At 44.7% G+C, this 16,340-nt stretch overlaps 1 protein-coding gene across 1 annotated transcript in view; it reads left to right on the top strand.

The window, feature by feature from the left end:
* The first annotated feature begins 4,550 nt into the window (after positions 1–4,550).
* Positions 4,551–16,340, top strand: part of ppp1r12a (protein phosphatase 1, regulatory subunit 12A) — a 67,766-nt gene continuing 55,976 nt past the window's right edge. The window contains 1 exon segment of the mRNA XM_042078850.1: positions 4,551–4,871. Coding sequence (XP_041934784.1) covers positions 4,635–4,871 — 237 coding nt within the window. The 5' untranslated portion in view covers positions 4,551–4,634.

Here is a 16,340-nt window from a genome sequence, read left to right as displayed (position 1 = left end):
GCCGATGACATAACACATGGATCAGCAGTGATCCCTGTCCTCGGTCAAATTAGAATTGCTCCAGTTTTTTTTTCCCAAAGAACAAAGCATGGGAGAAAAATCCCCACTCTCCAAAGCATAATTGCCACAATCATCCAAATGTGGGTGTCCTCCAACCCTGTTTCTCCACAACCCACTGTCACCCCCCCTATAAAAAACAAACAAACAAAAAAAAATACTGTATACGGCTAAGGGCACGCTAGTGGGCTCACACCCCATCAGGTTTGACTGATCATGTCAGGGGACAGTTGCCTGGGAAACAGAGATACACATACAAACACTGTTATACCACAACACAGACAGAAATGGGCATCAGCCAGAGTTCAAAAATGGTATATTGTTGAAAACAGAATAGATATGAATAACCAAGTGTGGGGGATGACTCATGGTTTTGGTTGGTGGGTTTAATCCAGTAGTGTGAAAGTTAGTGCATGGCTTCGTATGGGGTGGTTATTCCAGTAATCATGAAAGCAATCAAAATGTTATTCTGACCATATGTCATCAGAAACGTGTGTGGTGGTGGTTTTATATTGACTCATATTATGCCTCACTGGGAAAGCCACCTCGAATATGTACACACACACACACACACACACACACACACACACACACACACACACACACACACACACACACACGTTTTCATAGACATACCAGCACACAACACTTGAGAACTCGAGAAACAGAGATCTGAAAAAATGGCCAGAGTTCTCCTTTAAGTCTAACTAAAGTTAATTTAATAACTAAAGCTAATTTAATGTCATGGGTAACACCTTAAGCACACACATTGATGAGTCAGTTAAATGCTCCCACATTTAGCTGTGGCTATAGTTCATGCACGAGAGCACAGACTTTGCACTTTGCCCACCTTTGAAATTACAGTAAGGCCCTTGGGGTCAATTATAGGGATCTTAAGTTGCACTTTTTAATAATTCAAAAGATCTTTCAGAGCACTGTAACAAATATTGTACCTCAGTCAAAGCTTTGAGGTGAAATTGTGCTTAGCCAATGCCTTTATCCACAGATGGTCTCAGTGCATCTTTCACCTGCTCTTTGGTTGCAAAATCGCCAAGTCACTGCTTTGTATGGGTAAAAATACGGTTCTTCGGAAGCTTGTTTTGCTTATTTTTTTTTGGCTGTTTTACTGCTTCTTTGAGTTATAGTGCTTGAATGTCTTTCTTCACAATACAAGTTTAGGGTCAGGTCTTAAATTCACTCACTGAGAATGATGACAAGTGTCTAAGGTCATCTCATTCATCTCTCTGCTTTTATCAGCACAAAGTCTCCTGCAACTTCTCCCACCATCACACTAATATCAGGTGTTATTACGCATCCATCACTCTCTATAAATACATAAAATATTTATTTAACTGGGTTTGACTATACAATGCTACTAGTGAAATAAAAACACTACACCTAAGGCTTTATGACTGTATGTATGTAACATTGAGGAGTGTTTATTTTCTGTCCCATGCCACACTCTGTATGGCCATACAAGAACCCCCCTTGACCTCTCCTTGCCCTTTTGTAGCAATGACGTGAGCAGTGAGCCAGTAAATCAGATGGGTGTCTTGGCCTCCATCGCCCACAGCGCAACCTCTGACTTCAGCTCTTAGTTTGTCCAGCAGAGACATCACCCCAAACACACACACTTAAATATACAACCACAAATGTGCTCTCTCTCTCTCTCTCTCTCTCTCACACACACTCTCTCACACACACACACACACAAACTTACAAACACACACACACTTGACATCTCTCTCTTGCCAAGGAGGCTGATTCATGTGCCTTGCTCGCAGAAACCGGTTAAGTGTGCGTTCTCTCTCATCGAACATCCAGCAGCAGCAGGCTTGATAGATGGGCTTTGGCTCGGGCAAATGGTACATCAGCACATGGGATCTCTTCACGTAGGCAAGCAAAGCAAACAAGTCAGTCCTGCTATCCTTGCGCCTTTTCTGCACAAGCCACCATCAACTCATGCATTTGAATCGGTGAAAATGTTTTGAAGACAGCCTTTCTTCTCCGGAGGTTTATTTGCCTCTTGGCTCTCTCCTCCATTTCAAATTCTGTCTTGATGGATTGATGCCAGACCACTTTGCGCATATCATCAAAGAAAGAGTGCAGCCCTCCATAACAAATTAGTGGCTTTATTGCTAATCGTAGCCGTTTATGATGATGTTTAGGAGTGCTTCTTTCCTTTCAGCGCTGGCAAATGATTTTGTCAAGAGCCTGATGCCTCTCCCTCTGGGACTGGTAAGACCAATTACACTCACACCTGATGCATCTCAAGTCCTAAACATGGTTATTAATGACAGTTAATGAGGGAGTCTTTTTATTTGAGAGTTGTTATAGCAATCTTGGTGACAACCTCTTCATTGGCTTCTGCCAACAACGCACACACCTCCTGCAGAGTACACATGGGCGTCTTCCAACAACAGCGCACCGTGGAGCCAAAATAAAAAAAAACGTTTTTTCTTTTCTTTTTTTCTTCCTGAGCCGGCAGAGAGGGACCACCCCTGCGAACACATCCACTAGACATTCCTGACAACACAAGTACTCCAGTGAAACCCTGTTTTTTATTTATTACAAGTTTATGCTGTGTGTACCTCAATTATCAAAATGGGAAGAGACGACTGTTTTTTTTTTTTTTTACAAATGCCTGAGGAGGGCAAGAGGTTTCCTGGCGGCCTGTGCCACACACACGCCTTGGTTTTCCACTGTCTGCATTGTTGAAAGACTATCTGGGAGGAGATTACCCCACATCAACATGTGTATCCAAGCTGCATGTTTACAGTTTGTCATATGGTTGCCACGCAAAAATAAAGGCTTTGGCAGCTTATACCCTGATCTTATCCATATGGCTGCTGAGGCAAGGTTTACCTTTTCATCTTTTCCAAGAATTTCACTGTACATATAACCTGACTCTCGCCAGATGAATTTCCTTCCGCTTAGCTCCGCCTAGCTTCACTCACATCCATCTGGGACCTCTTCCGTTGAGAGTGATTTCTGCACCAGATTTTATGGTAGAGCCAATCAGGATGCAGGGCGGGAGTTTCATAGATGTGACATAGCGTAGAAGCGACTGTGAGACTGTTATCAGCATCACGGGTTGGCTTCGATGTGAGTGGTTGAAGTAGCACGTCAATAGATGACGGACAAGTGGCTTATCCAATCATATGCAAGCATTTTTTGATTAGGCCCAGCCTTCTGAAGCAACACTTCAATGGATTGATCCCAGATGGATGAGTGAAGCTAGGCGGAACGAAATTCATCTGGCGAGAGTCAGGTTATGTACATATGCCAAGGGATTAAAATACACAATCATCACCAACAATCAACACAAATTTATCAATGTGCTGTGAAACAAAAGGCAGTGCTTATATGATAGAGAACGGTGAGACAGACATTCATTTAAGACTTTCATCTTTCCACCCAGAAGGCTCTAAAATATCAGGAGTTATACTCTAGATATCTGATGTAATCATCCAGTCTGGTGTCTCACCCAAAGTTACCCAAAGCATTAGTTACGAGACTAGCCTACTTCTCTAATGGGCTTCCTCATAGACTGTTCATTGAGCTGAGTCAGATGTGCACAAACCAAGTAAACACTCTGACATCCAGCTCTGAAATGGGACAGCACCACAGTAGCCTAATGCAGATAATCATGTGGATGCAGACCTTTTATCCCTGAAGTGGATTAAGAATGGAATAAAAGCTTCACAATCATAACTGTTACACAAGATGAGGCTTGCACATGTAGTTCTCCCAAGTCTTTCTGTCTTAACAGACAATAAACAACTACCATGCTGGCCTGATATGAGTCTTGAAATCTAAATCTTTTTTAGCACCACAAGATGAAGGTCAGTACCAAGTAGGCCTATTAGGCTACATTTATTTAGGATGGTCTTGATCTTTAGGCTACATCAGAAGAAATAATGTAATCTGGCAGATCCACAGTTTTTACTGAGCTCCCAGGACAGCTTACTGTCTGACACTGTATGATGCACACACTCATAAAACAGCGACAACATAATACTACAAAATGTACACACTCAGATCGCAATTGAGGTCTTATGTCAATTTCACTTCTTGTTTAAACCCATGGAGGTATCACGTGAGAATGAATACACACAGTTCACATGCAATTAAGTTCTTCTATTTGGATTTTTGCCCTGGTGAAACAGACACACTAACAATTGTGAAAGCCTCCTTCTTGCACAAACTTAAAAAAATAAAATAAACTATTGCACAGATTTCCAGTGCAGTTTCAAATAGGCTATACTCTGTCACTCTTTTTGTTTTACTTCTGTTTGAGAGAGAGAGAGAGCGCAAAAACAAATGGTTTTGTCATTTACTCTGCAAGGATACAATTTATCCTATTTTTCTGCTCCATGTCAAATGACGTTATACTGCAGATCCGAAGGTGACGTTGATGGTGTGTTTCCTCGCGAGATTATGGAAAACAATCCGTTCGCTCTCTCGCCCCCCCCCCCACCCTCCCCCCCTTCCCACGCCCCAGTGCGCTGTGGGATAGTGGCAGTATAAAGTATATCCTCTCTCGGACAGAGATAAGAAGCCCAAGGCAGGAGGGGATGAAGATGGCGGACGCCAAGCAGAAAAGGAATGAACAGTTAAAACGGTGGATAGGCTCGGAGACAGACCAAGAGCCACCTATCCTGAAAAAGAAGAAGACGAAGGTGAAGTTCGACGATGGCGCCGTGTTTTTGGCAGCCTGCTCCGCCGGCGATACCGAGGAGGTGCTACGAATGCTGGACCGGGGAGCTGACATCAACTACGCCAATGTAGACGGTCTCACTGCCCTACATCAGGTAAGAAGCACTCTCTGTGCCAACTCCGACTATTAAATCATTCCTGTTGAAATTAATTCCGTGTTGATAATCACGGACGAGCGATTACTTTGCTACCTAGTTTGTCGGTAAGGGAGTCGTTCACTGTGTTTACTCAGCCCGCCCGACCGTAGACTATTCGGCGAGAGGGCCGTTTGCAAAGCTGTGTTGATTGAATTGGTTACGAGGCAGAAACTGCAGAAAAAGACTCAAAGTATGCACCCCAATCATGAACTGTTTTCTCGAAACATGTAATTGATGCGTTCTCGCATATTAAATACGATGTTTTGGCAAACGTTAATATTAATTGAATGATTCGCTGTTTACTCAGTGTTAGCCGTACGTCAAATGGCCAGAGCCAGGAAGAAAGCTGCTTGGGTGGTGGTGTTCGAGAAAGCTAGCAGATAAGTTAGCCTATTAGCCACCTAGCCTGTGCTAACGTTATCCATGTCGGGGGGAAAAAACTAGCTTCAGCTAAATGCCACTCGTTTTCCAACCAACTTTATTATACAAAACTAAATGAGTTTCCCTTTTGTAAACGAGAGTAGGCTAGTATGCATTGTGCAGTAGTGGACCGGCCAACGTGAAATGCTAGCTAGATGGGTTAAGGTTATCCTTGTTGAAATGGTTGTCAGTAGCTAGCCACCTACCTAGCCAATTTAGCTGACGTTTTTTCAACGGTCGCCAATGCGGAATAATGTCCTGGTAGGTGCTAGTTACGAGGAGCTGTTGTTGTTATTGCTAGCTGATAGGTCAAGCATTTTACTTTGGCTGGTTACGTTAGCTGTCTGGCAGGTCAAGAAGGTGGCATATAACGTTAAAAACAAGACCGGCCGAATACCTCAACCGAAATATGTCGCTCAATAAGTTATGATAGGTGTGCAAATATCCCTGATAAAATCCAAAGTTTTCTTCTATGGCATTCGTGTCGTGGTAACTTAACCACTTGCCTGTAGTGTTATATATATCTATGCACTGGCCTTTGCTGACGTGTTTCATTTCTGTCTAATTCTCAAGGAAAGACCACCATAAATATTTTTAGCTCTGACTGAAGCTATGCCGCAGTCGAGTCAGAGCGACGGTATTACATCACATTCATGGCAGATTATTGTTAACAGTGCTACCGAATCACCAAGGGCCTCTGTAAATGGTCATTTGGTGATTCATTTGATGGGATTAATGACTTGCATTTTTGCTCGCTTTGATTGTCTCTGTGACCTGACAGCTATAGTGCCTTTATTATTATTATTATTATTATTATTATTATTATTATTATTATTATTTTGCTGTTTTGGTTTAGATTAACTGGCTGGTATGACTTAAAAATGAACCTTTGTTTATTTTATTTGTAATGAAGATTTTAAGAAGACTAATACGTCTTTAGTCTAAGTTCAGTTTACAAGCAGAGGCAATCTGTTGACCATTTACATTACCATGATACTAAATAATTTGGTTATGAATGAATGTTTATTAGGATTCACTCAGAGGGCAACATTTTTGCATCAGTGTGTTCTTTGCCAGGTAGTGAAGCTGTCATGTTTACATGTCAATACCTGTCGCTGATTCCGCAGATTCCTTTAACTTTAAACCTGGCAGTTACACTGGTTCAGCTGATACACTTTTAAAACAGCTGTTCCTAAATTATAGGTTTTAAAGGCCTTTTTAAAGCCTTGTACCTATGTCATAGTCATGCATTGACCTTTGATAAAGAAATGATAATGTTCCTGGACATATTGGAGTTGTCATTCAGCTCCTCTCCCCTTTGTAAATCATGCCTCATAATGATCTCATCTCCTTACTCATCACCCACGTGTCCGGCTTGAAACGTAGAGCAATGCTTAGGCCTTTTTCTGTCAATGCGTTGCACATTGCACTGTCAGATAGTAACCACCCAAATGGCCATGTGCATGTCTTCTTGTTTAGTCACACTTTGAGCGTCTGTATCTGACATCAGATTTCAGATTTCTGCCTTTATTTTGTTTTGTTTTGCGATGATGGTGAATAATATAGTCAGTAGGTCTTTCTCGCCATTGTAATAAAGTACACAACTATGTTACGTTGAGGACTGATGTGTTTCGATCTCAGTAGAGCCAGTGTCTTGCACAGACTAGAGCGAGACTGGTTGCCTTTTTTTGGGCCGGCGTTGAGGGACGAGCAAGAGAGGGGAGGAAGGAATTTGCGCTGTGGCTCCTCCTGAGACCTAACCATGTCTGGAGAGACGTGGAGCAGGGTGTGTGTGTGTGTGTGTGGGGGGGGGGGGGGGGGGGGGGGGGGCGCGCGCGCGCGTCTCCGCATGTGATCCCACTCTATGGGGTCTTAGAAAGGAGCTGAAGGTGATTCAGGGATTTGTGTGTAGCGTCTTAATCCAGGGGGTTGCAAAAAGGTCAGTCCACATGCTGATTTCTCCTCGGCTTTGTGCAAAAAAACACAAACAAACAAAAAATATAAAGACAAAAAAAACTGGGGTGGCGAAGGCCTACCTTACTGCCATACTGGGTTGCCTGTGGAGCCCATTGAGGTTTGAATGGAGAATGCACATGAAGATCTCCCTGAAGTTAGCTGGACCACTCTCCTTGAGGAGCTGAGCGGCTACCTGGAGAATCGGAGATGATTGTGTTGCCATTGACACTTGCAAGATGGGATTAGCTGCTTATTGGCAGGCTGAGAGAGGAAGGCGGGAGTGACCAAACCATTGCCCGAAGTCTGCCCCGTCAGGACACGAGATGAGAAGTCCTGACCCATCTCTGACCCACAATACATCCGTCGATTGTCAACTTGCGATGTGAAAACATCCACTTAAAGTCTATGTCTCTATGGTGGCAGAGTAGCCTGAACCTTTCTTATGAGCTTGGCTTACGCCTGATGGTATTATAGTTGCCCCTATGGAAAATAATAGGAGAGGTTTATGCGTTCGTATAAAAAAAAAAAAAAAGTTAGGTTTCATTGTTCATGCACTCAAGTCACTGTAAACAACATTTTAAATCTGGTATTCATTTTAAAGCTACAGTACTTATCCTTTTCTCAGCGTCAGGCGACAAGTTGCCTGTGATTTTGACTGGGCTGTTTATTTATAGCTTTTGAGTGGAGTTGTTGTAATAATTGGATTACAGTGACTCCAGCATGCCTGGGGCTTTAGTGCAAGAATCCCTAAGACCCCTTAAAAGAGGAAGGAGATGAGAGTGGGGGTCTGTGAGCAGGATCTGCTCCTGGCCATTCATGACTGACTGAACTCTCTTATATGAAACAGTCTCTGTTTTTGAATGACCAGTTTAGGTAAATTGTTGAAATGACATTGGCTATTAATGGTATCAATGGTCATTGATTTAGTTAAGCATAGTGATTGTGTGTATGCACAATGAGTTGGCCTTGTTGGCTTTAGACTTGCTGTATTTTGTTTTAATTCCGAGTGGAAAATCTGATGAAGGCCTTACAGGCCGAAACGTAGTTAAGTAAAGACCTGTCATATGGAGCTTGCGTGTGCAGCACTTTTTTTAATTTTTAATTTCAAGTGGAAACCATGTACCGTCATTTACCAACAGGTAGACTAACAATAAATGAAATGGGGCCATTTGAACGTTCCAGTTGAAGCAGATTCTGCTTTTGGAAATGTCTATGTGTAAACTGAGGTTTAATCCTTTTTTTGCAATTTGTTTTATTTTGCTGCCCTTGGGTTCAAGCGTGGTGGGGCCTGGCCACTCAGGAGCAGTGGCTTGTGCTGGCCGCTTTGGCCTGTGTTGGTTATAAATAGCCACCCTCCCCTCTACTGCCAGAGGTTCTCTGCAGACTGAGCTCTTAGGAGTCGAGGCTAAGTTTGGTTATGAGTCACCACACACACACACACACACACACACACACACATATATACATTCTGGGCTGTGCCTCACCAGTAGATGGGGGGTAGCTCTGGTGCATGGTTTAGAAGGTCTGCGGTCCACTGTGATGGGGACCGGCCCTAATGCTGCCTGGAAGGGTGCATCATGTCGTGTCTCGTCTTTCTGTGTTGTGTCTGTAGCCAACGGCATCCCTGGCACAGAGCAATGGCTCGTTTGATTTACGCCTGCAATTGGTCACCGGGACACACGGTCCCACCCCTGCTCAAACTCGACTCGACCCACGCGCCTGCTTGCCAACTTGCGGTCTGGCGATGAGCTTTTAATTACAGCGATTCCAGGCAGTCAATGCGCCATGGCCGGATTAGACGAGACGGATGGGTAGCGAACAGCTGAGACTTTGATGCCCCATGTGCAAAGCGACAAATGACATTTATCATACCTCCCTGCTCGTGGTCAGCTCTTATGGTTTCTCTTTTTCTACACCTGTGTCACCTCAAACAGTGAAAGCTGTGGTGGTTTCTGTGCTCCTGCTGCAGCTGTAAAGCATTCTCCTCTGGTGTGCATTTTCTCTGGTGTTTTTTTTTTTTTTTTTTTTTTTTGTTTTTCTCTAGTGTTAACTGCAGAGAGAGATGGAAGCTGGGGTAAGCAGGTAGCCCAGGTGGGTGTTTGTGGGTGGTGAAAGCTGTCATAGTTGAGGACAGAGGCGATATCAAGAACTGTGTGTGTGTTGGGGGGGGGGGGGGGGTGGGGGAGTAGGAGCAGAGATGTGCAGATGCACTGGGTGGGTAGCATTCCATCCAGCTGGCCATCCACAGCTCGACATTCCTCACATGACACTTAAGTGGAAACCATGGCAAAGGCAGAGAGGCATTCCTCAGCTGTCAGTGTCACCTCTACCCTCCTGCTACTTTCTGTTCCTCTCCCCTCCTCTCTCGCACACACAGTTTACGCCCATCGTCCACAAGACGTTGCAGATATTGATGGCAAGCTTTATGTAGTTGCTCATTTATCAATTTTGAGTTGCCCTTCAATGACATCACAGTAAGGCTGTTGTGTTGGAAATTTTATTTTGGTTTCACCTTGCTCTGTTTTTGCTCACATTTATTAAATGGTTTTAAAGCTTTTTTTTAGTTTGATAGTGTTTGCTTTAAAATTTTGAAGTGGGTATCATGAGTTGGAGCGCTTCAGTAGAATAACACTTGTCTGCTAACTATTAGCTTCTGGCTAACTGGGTTTGGAGTATTAGCTTCTAACACAAAATGGCTGATTTGTTATGTTTCTCTCTTTCTCTCTAGATCTTTTTTTCTTTTTCATTTCTCTCTCTCTATCTCTGTCTTGTTCCCGTGCCATCATCACGGCTAACATTAACACATTACACAATTAGCAATGAATGGGGCCCAGAGATTCTCAGCTGTGACTGAGCATCCTCAGTGTCCAATCAGAGACCAGCAGCACTGCTCTGCTGACATGTCCAGAGGGCTGCTTGTAAAAAAAAAAAAGTATCCAGCAGTCTATGGGAACTTGCACTAAGCAGTACACACACACACAGTAAGTCAGTCAGTCACCCTAACATGGGGATGAGTGAAACATGAGTAGTTCACCTCAGGGAGAAGGGGGATGGAGGGGGGGGGGTGATGGTTGGAGAGACTGAGAAGTTGTGTGTGTGTGTGTGTGTGTGTGTGTGTGAGCGAGAGAGCGCAGTTAGACATCTGTAGCAAAAATTCCATTACACCTTTCCACCTGGCTCCTGCAGCAGCAGACGGCAACTCACCTGTCTTAAGAGCATTCAGAGACACTTGGGTAATGCGCACACACAGACACACTTGTGAATAATCTCAACTCTTTGGGTTTTCAGCTTCAGCTCTGAGCTTATGAGACAAGGGTGTTGAACTCAAAGTGTAAAAAAGGTTCTCAAACAATGCTCTGTTTCTTCTAAGTCCAGATAAATCACCCAGATCCCTACCCCTCAAATTTATTTGTTTTCAGCTCTCTGCAACTAAGCCGTGTCTTGTTCTCACTTTATTTTAACTGGTGTCACGCGGCATGCTAATATTTTGCTTTCTGGGAGTTCTAAACTCGTTTTCAGAAAGGTAGGTGGAGGAGGGGGGTGGGGCTGGGTATGAGCCGAGAGAATTTTTAGGTTGTTGCTGATCACCATCATCTGACCCAGGCTGTGATGTAGTGAGAGTCAGGGGGCCTTGAACATTTTGCACGCAGAGGGCCAATTGGGGCTAAATAGACTTGAATTGGCCTGTGTTGCCAGAGAGAAAGAGGGATGGAGAAGGAGAGCGAGTGACCGCGTAAAAGGGAGAGAGGGATCGAGAGTGAGCACGAGTGAGAATGCTGTTTTCAGTAGAATTGCAGTGCTTACCTTAGAACACCTCTCACAGCCCGTACATGCAAAAGGAACAAGCAGCCCTAAACAACAGCAGTCAACAACCTCCATCGCAATGTTTGGAGGCCTTTGTATAATTATCTGATGATAAACCTCCCTGTGTATATTTGTGTGTACGCCTACACTTAGATTGAGATTGTAACTAGTCAGTGTGGTGGTGGTTTGGACAAATCCACATTTATTGTGTGTGTATGTGTACGTACGCGTGTGTGTGTGTGTGTGTGAGAATCAGGCTGAAGGAGTGTCTCTATAGCATGTGGTGCTCAGGTGGGCTGTTGTTGGGGGGCGGTTAGTGTTTTCCTCATCGTCTTTGTTTGGGCGCTAGCTGCAGGCTACAGTGGCCCCGCCCATCCCCTCCCCAGGGCTCTCCCTCCGTCCAATCAGAGTAGTGGAGGCCCCCGCCTCAGGCACGCCATGCCTCGTCTGCCTCCACCTTAGGCCCCCTGACAGACAGCTCAGTTCAGCCCGCCCGCACCTCTCACCTCCGGTCTCATATGCCGCCATTTAGTTTACCCTTTGTGAGCGTCCACTTTTAGTGTTTACATACGCCTAGGTGTTGGAAGGTGATTTGACACTGCCACGTCAGGTGGTGCTTTCATTCTTGTTTTTTTTTTATGCAATGTTTTTCATTCATTTGTTTTTGTTTTGCTTCCTTTTGTCTGGGTAGACTCCGCCCTGCTGTGACCCTGCCCATACTGCAGCGCTCCTCATGCATATCTAATTGCTTCTTCCTCTTATCAGGCAGCAAAGCCATTTTAAGAGCCATTCCATAATTAATGCTACATGATTTAAAAGTCTATCTGCCAGGACATGGGACAAGGAGAGGTGAGGGTTGGGGGGGGGGGGGGGGGGGGGGTCTCCATTTGAGTTTTATGGTTTAGTTTATCTCTGAAAAGGGCAAGGGAATGTCACTGCACTTGTGAGCTGGCGTCTGCAGTCCATAGACCTGTCCCTCATCTGAGTTAAGTACAAGACGGATGTTTTAATTCGGTCGACTTGTCTGTTCATGATTTATTTTTGACAGTTTGAAATCCCAGTTGTTTAAAGACAATAAAAGGAAGGCATATTCTATACGACATGTCTAATTTTAGCAGTAAATCATTCGTCAGCTCTGAATCACTCCGCTTTCACAGGAGCATCTCGCCCCAGACGGTAGACGTCGTTGGCATCGGAGAGGGTTCTGGGTCGTACGCGGCACTGCCGGACCTGTTCCTTAATTGGTAGGTGTAGGAGAGGCGGTTTCAGAGAGCCGTTTCCATTGGACACGTCCACATCCAACATGTAATCAGGAAGCTTTTGAGTGGCACACGTCTCACCCTCACCCCGTTCACAAATCTGCAGAAGCGGCATGTAGGTGAAGGTCAACATGTCTGGATTTATTCAGGGAAAAAGAACATGCAACTCCGCTAGCATGCGTTGAATAATGTAGAGTTTCTAATGAAGCCTCGCTGGGGTGGAAAAGTCACATCTCTTTTCAGATAAGCTAAAGTGAATCTCTGTTCATCTCTTTGATGTGCAGATTTGCATGTTTCATAATATCCATTATATAATGAAACGGTGTGTCTATAAAGGTCAGATTGTTTGAAATGAGTATTAGTGCTCATAACTCAGAAGGTCACAGAGAGTTGAAATTGAATGTGTGTTGCATAAAATGTAGTTGTGGAGAGACCTTCCACATTTTTGCCTTTTTTTGACTCCATAAACTCACTGGTGGATTGAGTGGGGGCTTGCTCGTTCTGCGCCTTTTATGTCTGGATGTAGTGATAGAGCCGAGGCGTTGTTACAGGTTGGAACTGGTTCCCCCGCAGGAACCTCTGCTTATGTGCAAGAATGCCTGAGGAGGTGCTTCGCTTCGTGTTAGTGGAGCACCTCGTTCTGTCTGCCACGTCAAGGGCTCACTGGAGAGACCCAGGGGTGAACTTTACCCCACCGCCACCACCCCATCAATGTATGAGCTCACCTACTTTTACTTCCAACTGTCTCTGTGTGTGCTTTCTGTCTCTAGTTGTCTGATGTCGTCATGAAATGTCCATCACACACACGCGCACACACACTGGTAACCTTTTCCTGTTGGATAACCCCTTCCTCCACCACCACCACACACACACACACACACACACACACACACACACACACACACACACACACACACACACACACACACACACACACACACATAGTCTCCTCTTTTGGATGAGGTCACCTACATTCCCTGCAGTCTTGCGTGGGCTTTTCCAGAGATGTGTGAGGCCTCCTCATGCTGCAGCCTGGTGGGAAATCGCTGGGATGCACAGTTTACTTGTTCGCATCTGTGTGTGAGGAGACGCATGAGTCGGGAAGAGACTGTGAGTGAGATTCATGTAAGGATGCACTGATGCCAGCGTCGGGCCGCTACTTTACTCGCCCACAGTTTTGCACTCATGAAAATTCTCAGATACTACTTCAAGACAACTTAACGCCAAACTCAAGGCTGCAGTCAGGATGTGCTCAGTCATTATTTACTGCCCTATCAGATTTCCCACCGGAAACGACTGTAAACCATCTCCCCTTCTCTGCTGAGACTGGGTTATTGTTATTATATGGTAGAAACACACTGCCTTATTGCCAACTGTTATTTGTATCTACAAGTACACAAATGTAAACTCCTACCTGGTGTGCAGAAGTGGTTTCGGTGCATCCCTAGTTTCATGCAAATTTCCTTACATTGGTTCTTGTCATGGGTTGCTTTGCGATTGCAGGTTTGCCTGCCATGGATGTGTGGGTGGATTCTTTGGTGAGGTACCACCACAGGCTTAATTTGGAGGAATTGAATTGGGTGCGAGAGCCATTTTGTTCTCCTTGTGTGTTGTTGTTTCTTGTTTTTCTTGATTTTTGATTGCACAGCTCACAATAGCCAGCTGTTGAGAGACAAGCATGAGCAGCTTTTTCACATCTAAAAGACTGGAGAACAAGTGCCAATCTCTGCATTCCCTTGTGACAAGTCATTGAGTCAAATTGAAACAAGGTACAGTTAACATACCAATAGGTTTCTGAACACACGTGTACACACACACACACACACACACACAGTTAGAGAGCAGGAAGCCAGTTGGATCCTCTTTGAGTGCCCAGAATTCCACACGTGATCCTGTCAATATTGCGCATATTCTAAGGCCACTGTGAAAAGCCTGTGGTGTGACTTAAGGTGTCTCGGCCCACATTCCTTAACCTCTAGCGTGCACCGCCACCGTCTCTCTGATGCCCTGTCCTCCAGTCTGTCTCCCAGGTCCAACCTCACCTCCACCTCCTCCTCCTCCTCCTCCACCCTCCGAGGGTTCATCCATCTGTCTGTGCTGAGCGGTGCCGTTCTGTACCTTGCCTGAGAAGCAGAATGCAATGCCATGCAACATCGTTCTTGAAGTACTTGCATTTTGGTTAACTGCATTTAATGAGATTTGCTGTAAGGTGCATGAGTGTGCGTGTTTTCAAAAATTAAACATAATTGTGTAGTTGACTCAGCTAAGCAGCTGACCACTGCTCAATGCTTCCCTGCGGGATCTCTCCTGTACTGTGAGCGACTGTTAGGAAACTGTGGTTGTTCTGTTCCCCTTTGAGCTCAAAAAGGTGTCACGTCTTCCTAATTTGACCAGTTTTACCCTGTTACGTGTCTGCTTCAAAGAGTCATTTATTTTCTTTGAGGAAGAACTCAACCTCTCTATTTCCCCACACTTTAGTTCCTCTCAGATGAGCGTGTGTGTGTGTGTGTGTGTGTGTGTGTGTTCTATGCGTGAGTTACAAGCTCCTGGAATCCTGCTGTGTGTTCTTTTCAGCTAAGTCTCCCATGACGCCATCTCACCTGAGAGCAGGTGAAGTGTTCTGTTCTGTAAGCACCTCCCTGGATGAAAGATGGGCAGAGACTCGGAGAGGGAGAAATCTTCGCCAAGATGGAGAGCGACCAGGAGTGTGAGGAGACAGATTGGTCAATGTTGGTGTGATTTTTCTGCCACCGTCGCATCATGCTAACCCAGTGCTCAGAACAGCTCTGGCGGGCGCGGGGCTCATGCTTTTAATTAGGCCAGCGTTTGGGCTTGCTCTGCACTCCATGCCTTCCCCTTCAGCCTCAGCTGGTGCGTGACATTTGAGTACATGCATAGGCTATGTATTAAGTGTGTTTTGTATGTGTGTATTTGTTTGTTTAGTGTGTGTTTGCTTCCCAAGCCCTTGTGCACTGCACATACTTGCAGTGAGATCTAATGTCTGTGCTTCTGCAGAGGGGTTTCCTAAAGTCTTCCCTGGCATACAGAGCTCTGTTAAATCAGGGCAAGTGGCCCAGACTGGGCCAATCTGCTCAATCTGCTCAATTAGCTCAACTAAGCAAAGGCCTAAATGCAGTTTCACTGATTTTGGGCATTCCTCATTGAACACGTGTGTGTGTGTGTGCAACCTGTCGAGATCGATTGATATTGATTCTCTGATGGTCCGCTTCCTCTGGACTTTATTGTGTAAAGCAGGGTTCCCACGGGTCATGGAATTTCTGGAATATCATGGAATTTTGGAAAGTGTATTCCAGGCATGGAAAGTCAGGGAATTCTGTGTTTTTTGGTGCAAAGTCATGGAATATCAGGGAATTTTGTTGTAGCAGTTTAAAATGTACTTGCCAAAAATAATACACAAATTCAAATATTTCCACGCAGAATTTGAGTATATCTGGTTATTAGCATTGCTGCTTGCTTGAGTAGCCCAAATGTATTTATTCAATAGCCATTTATTTATCTCCCAGTCTAAAGAAGTAAATAGATTCTTGAACGCTATGTGGCTGCTCTGAAATCATTGGTTGGTATATTGTAAAATTTTTTTTTTTTGGTCTTTTTATGCCTTTAATGTGATGGGATAGTTGAGAATGACAGGAAACAAGTGGGGGAGAGAGAGTCGGGGTGGGATCCGGAAAGGACCACGGGGCGGGAATCGAACCCGGGTCGCCGGCGTACGGTGCAGGTACGGCTGTGGCCACAACTGAGTTTTAATGCTCTTTGGTTTCCGCAGACCTCACTGCACTGCCAAAATGGTTCGATTCTCATCCCAAAGTGTCTTATAGTCTCAGGTCTCATACACGTGGTGATGGTGTGTCAATTCCCTGCTTGCAGGACGAGGGAGGTCACACTGTTGACTTGATCATCTTTTGATTACTTTCATTGGGTCTAATAAATGATTGTCAAGACCTGATCCTCATAATGATCAATGACG

This window comes from Alosa sapidissima, chromosome 22 (genome assembly GCF_018492685.1).
Source record: "Alosa sapidissima isolate fAloSap1 chromosome 22, fAloSap1.pri, whole genome shotgun sequence".
Classification (NCBI taxonomy): Eukaryota; Metazoa; Chordata; class Actinopteri; order Clupeiformes; family Clupeidae; genus Alosa; species Alosa sapidissima.
The sequence above is the reverse complement of the archived record's forward strand: the minus strand, read 5'-3'. Positions and strand labels throughout refer to the sequence as shown.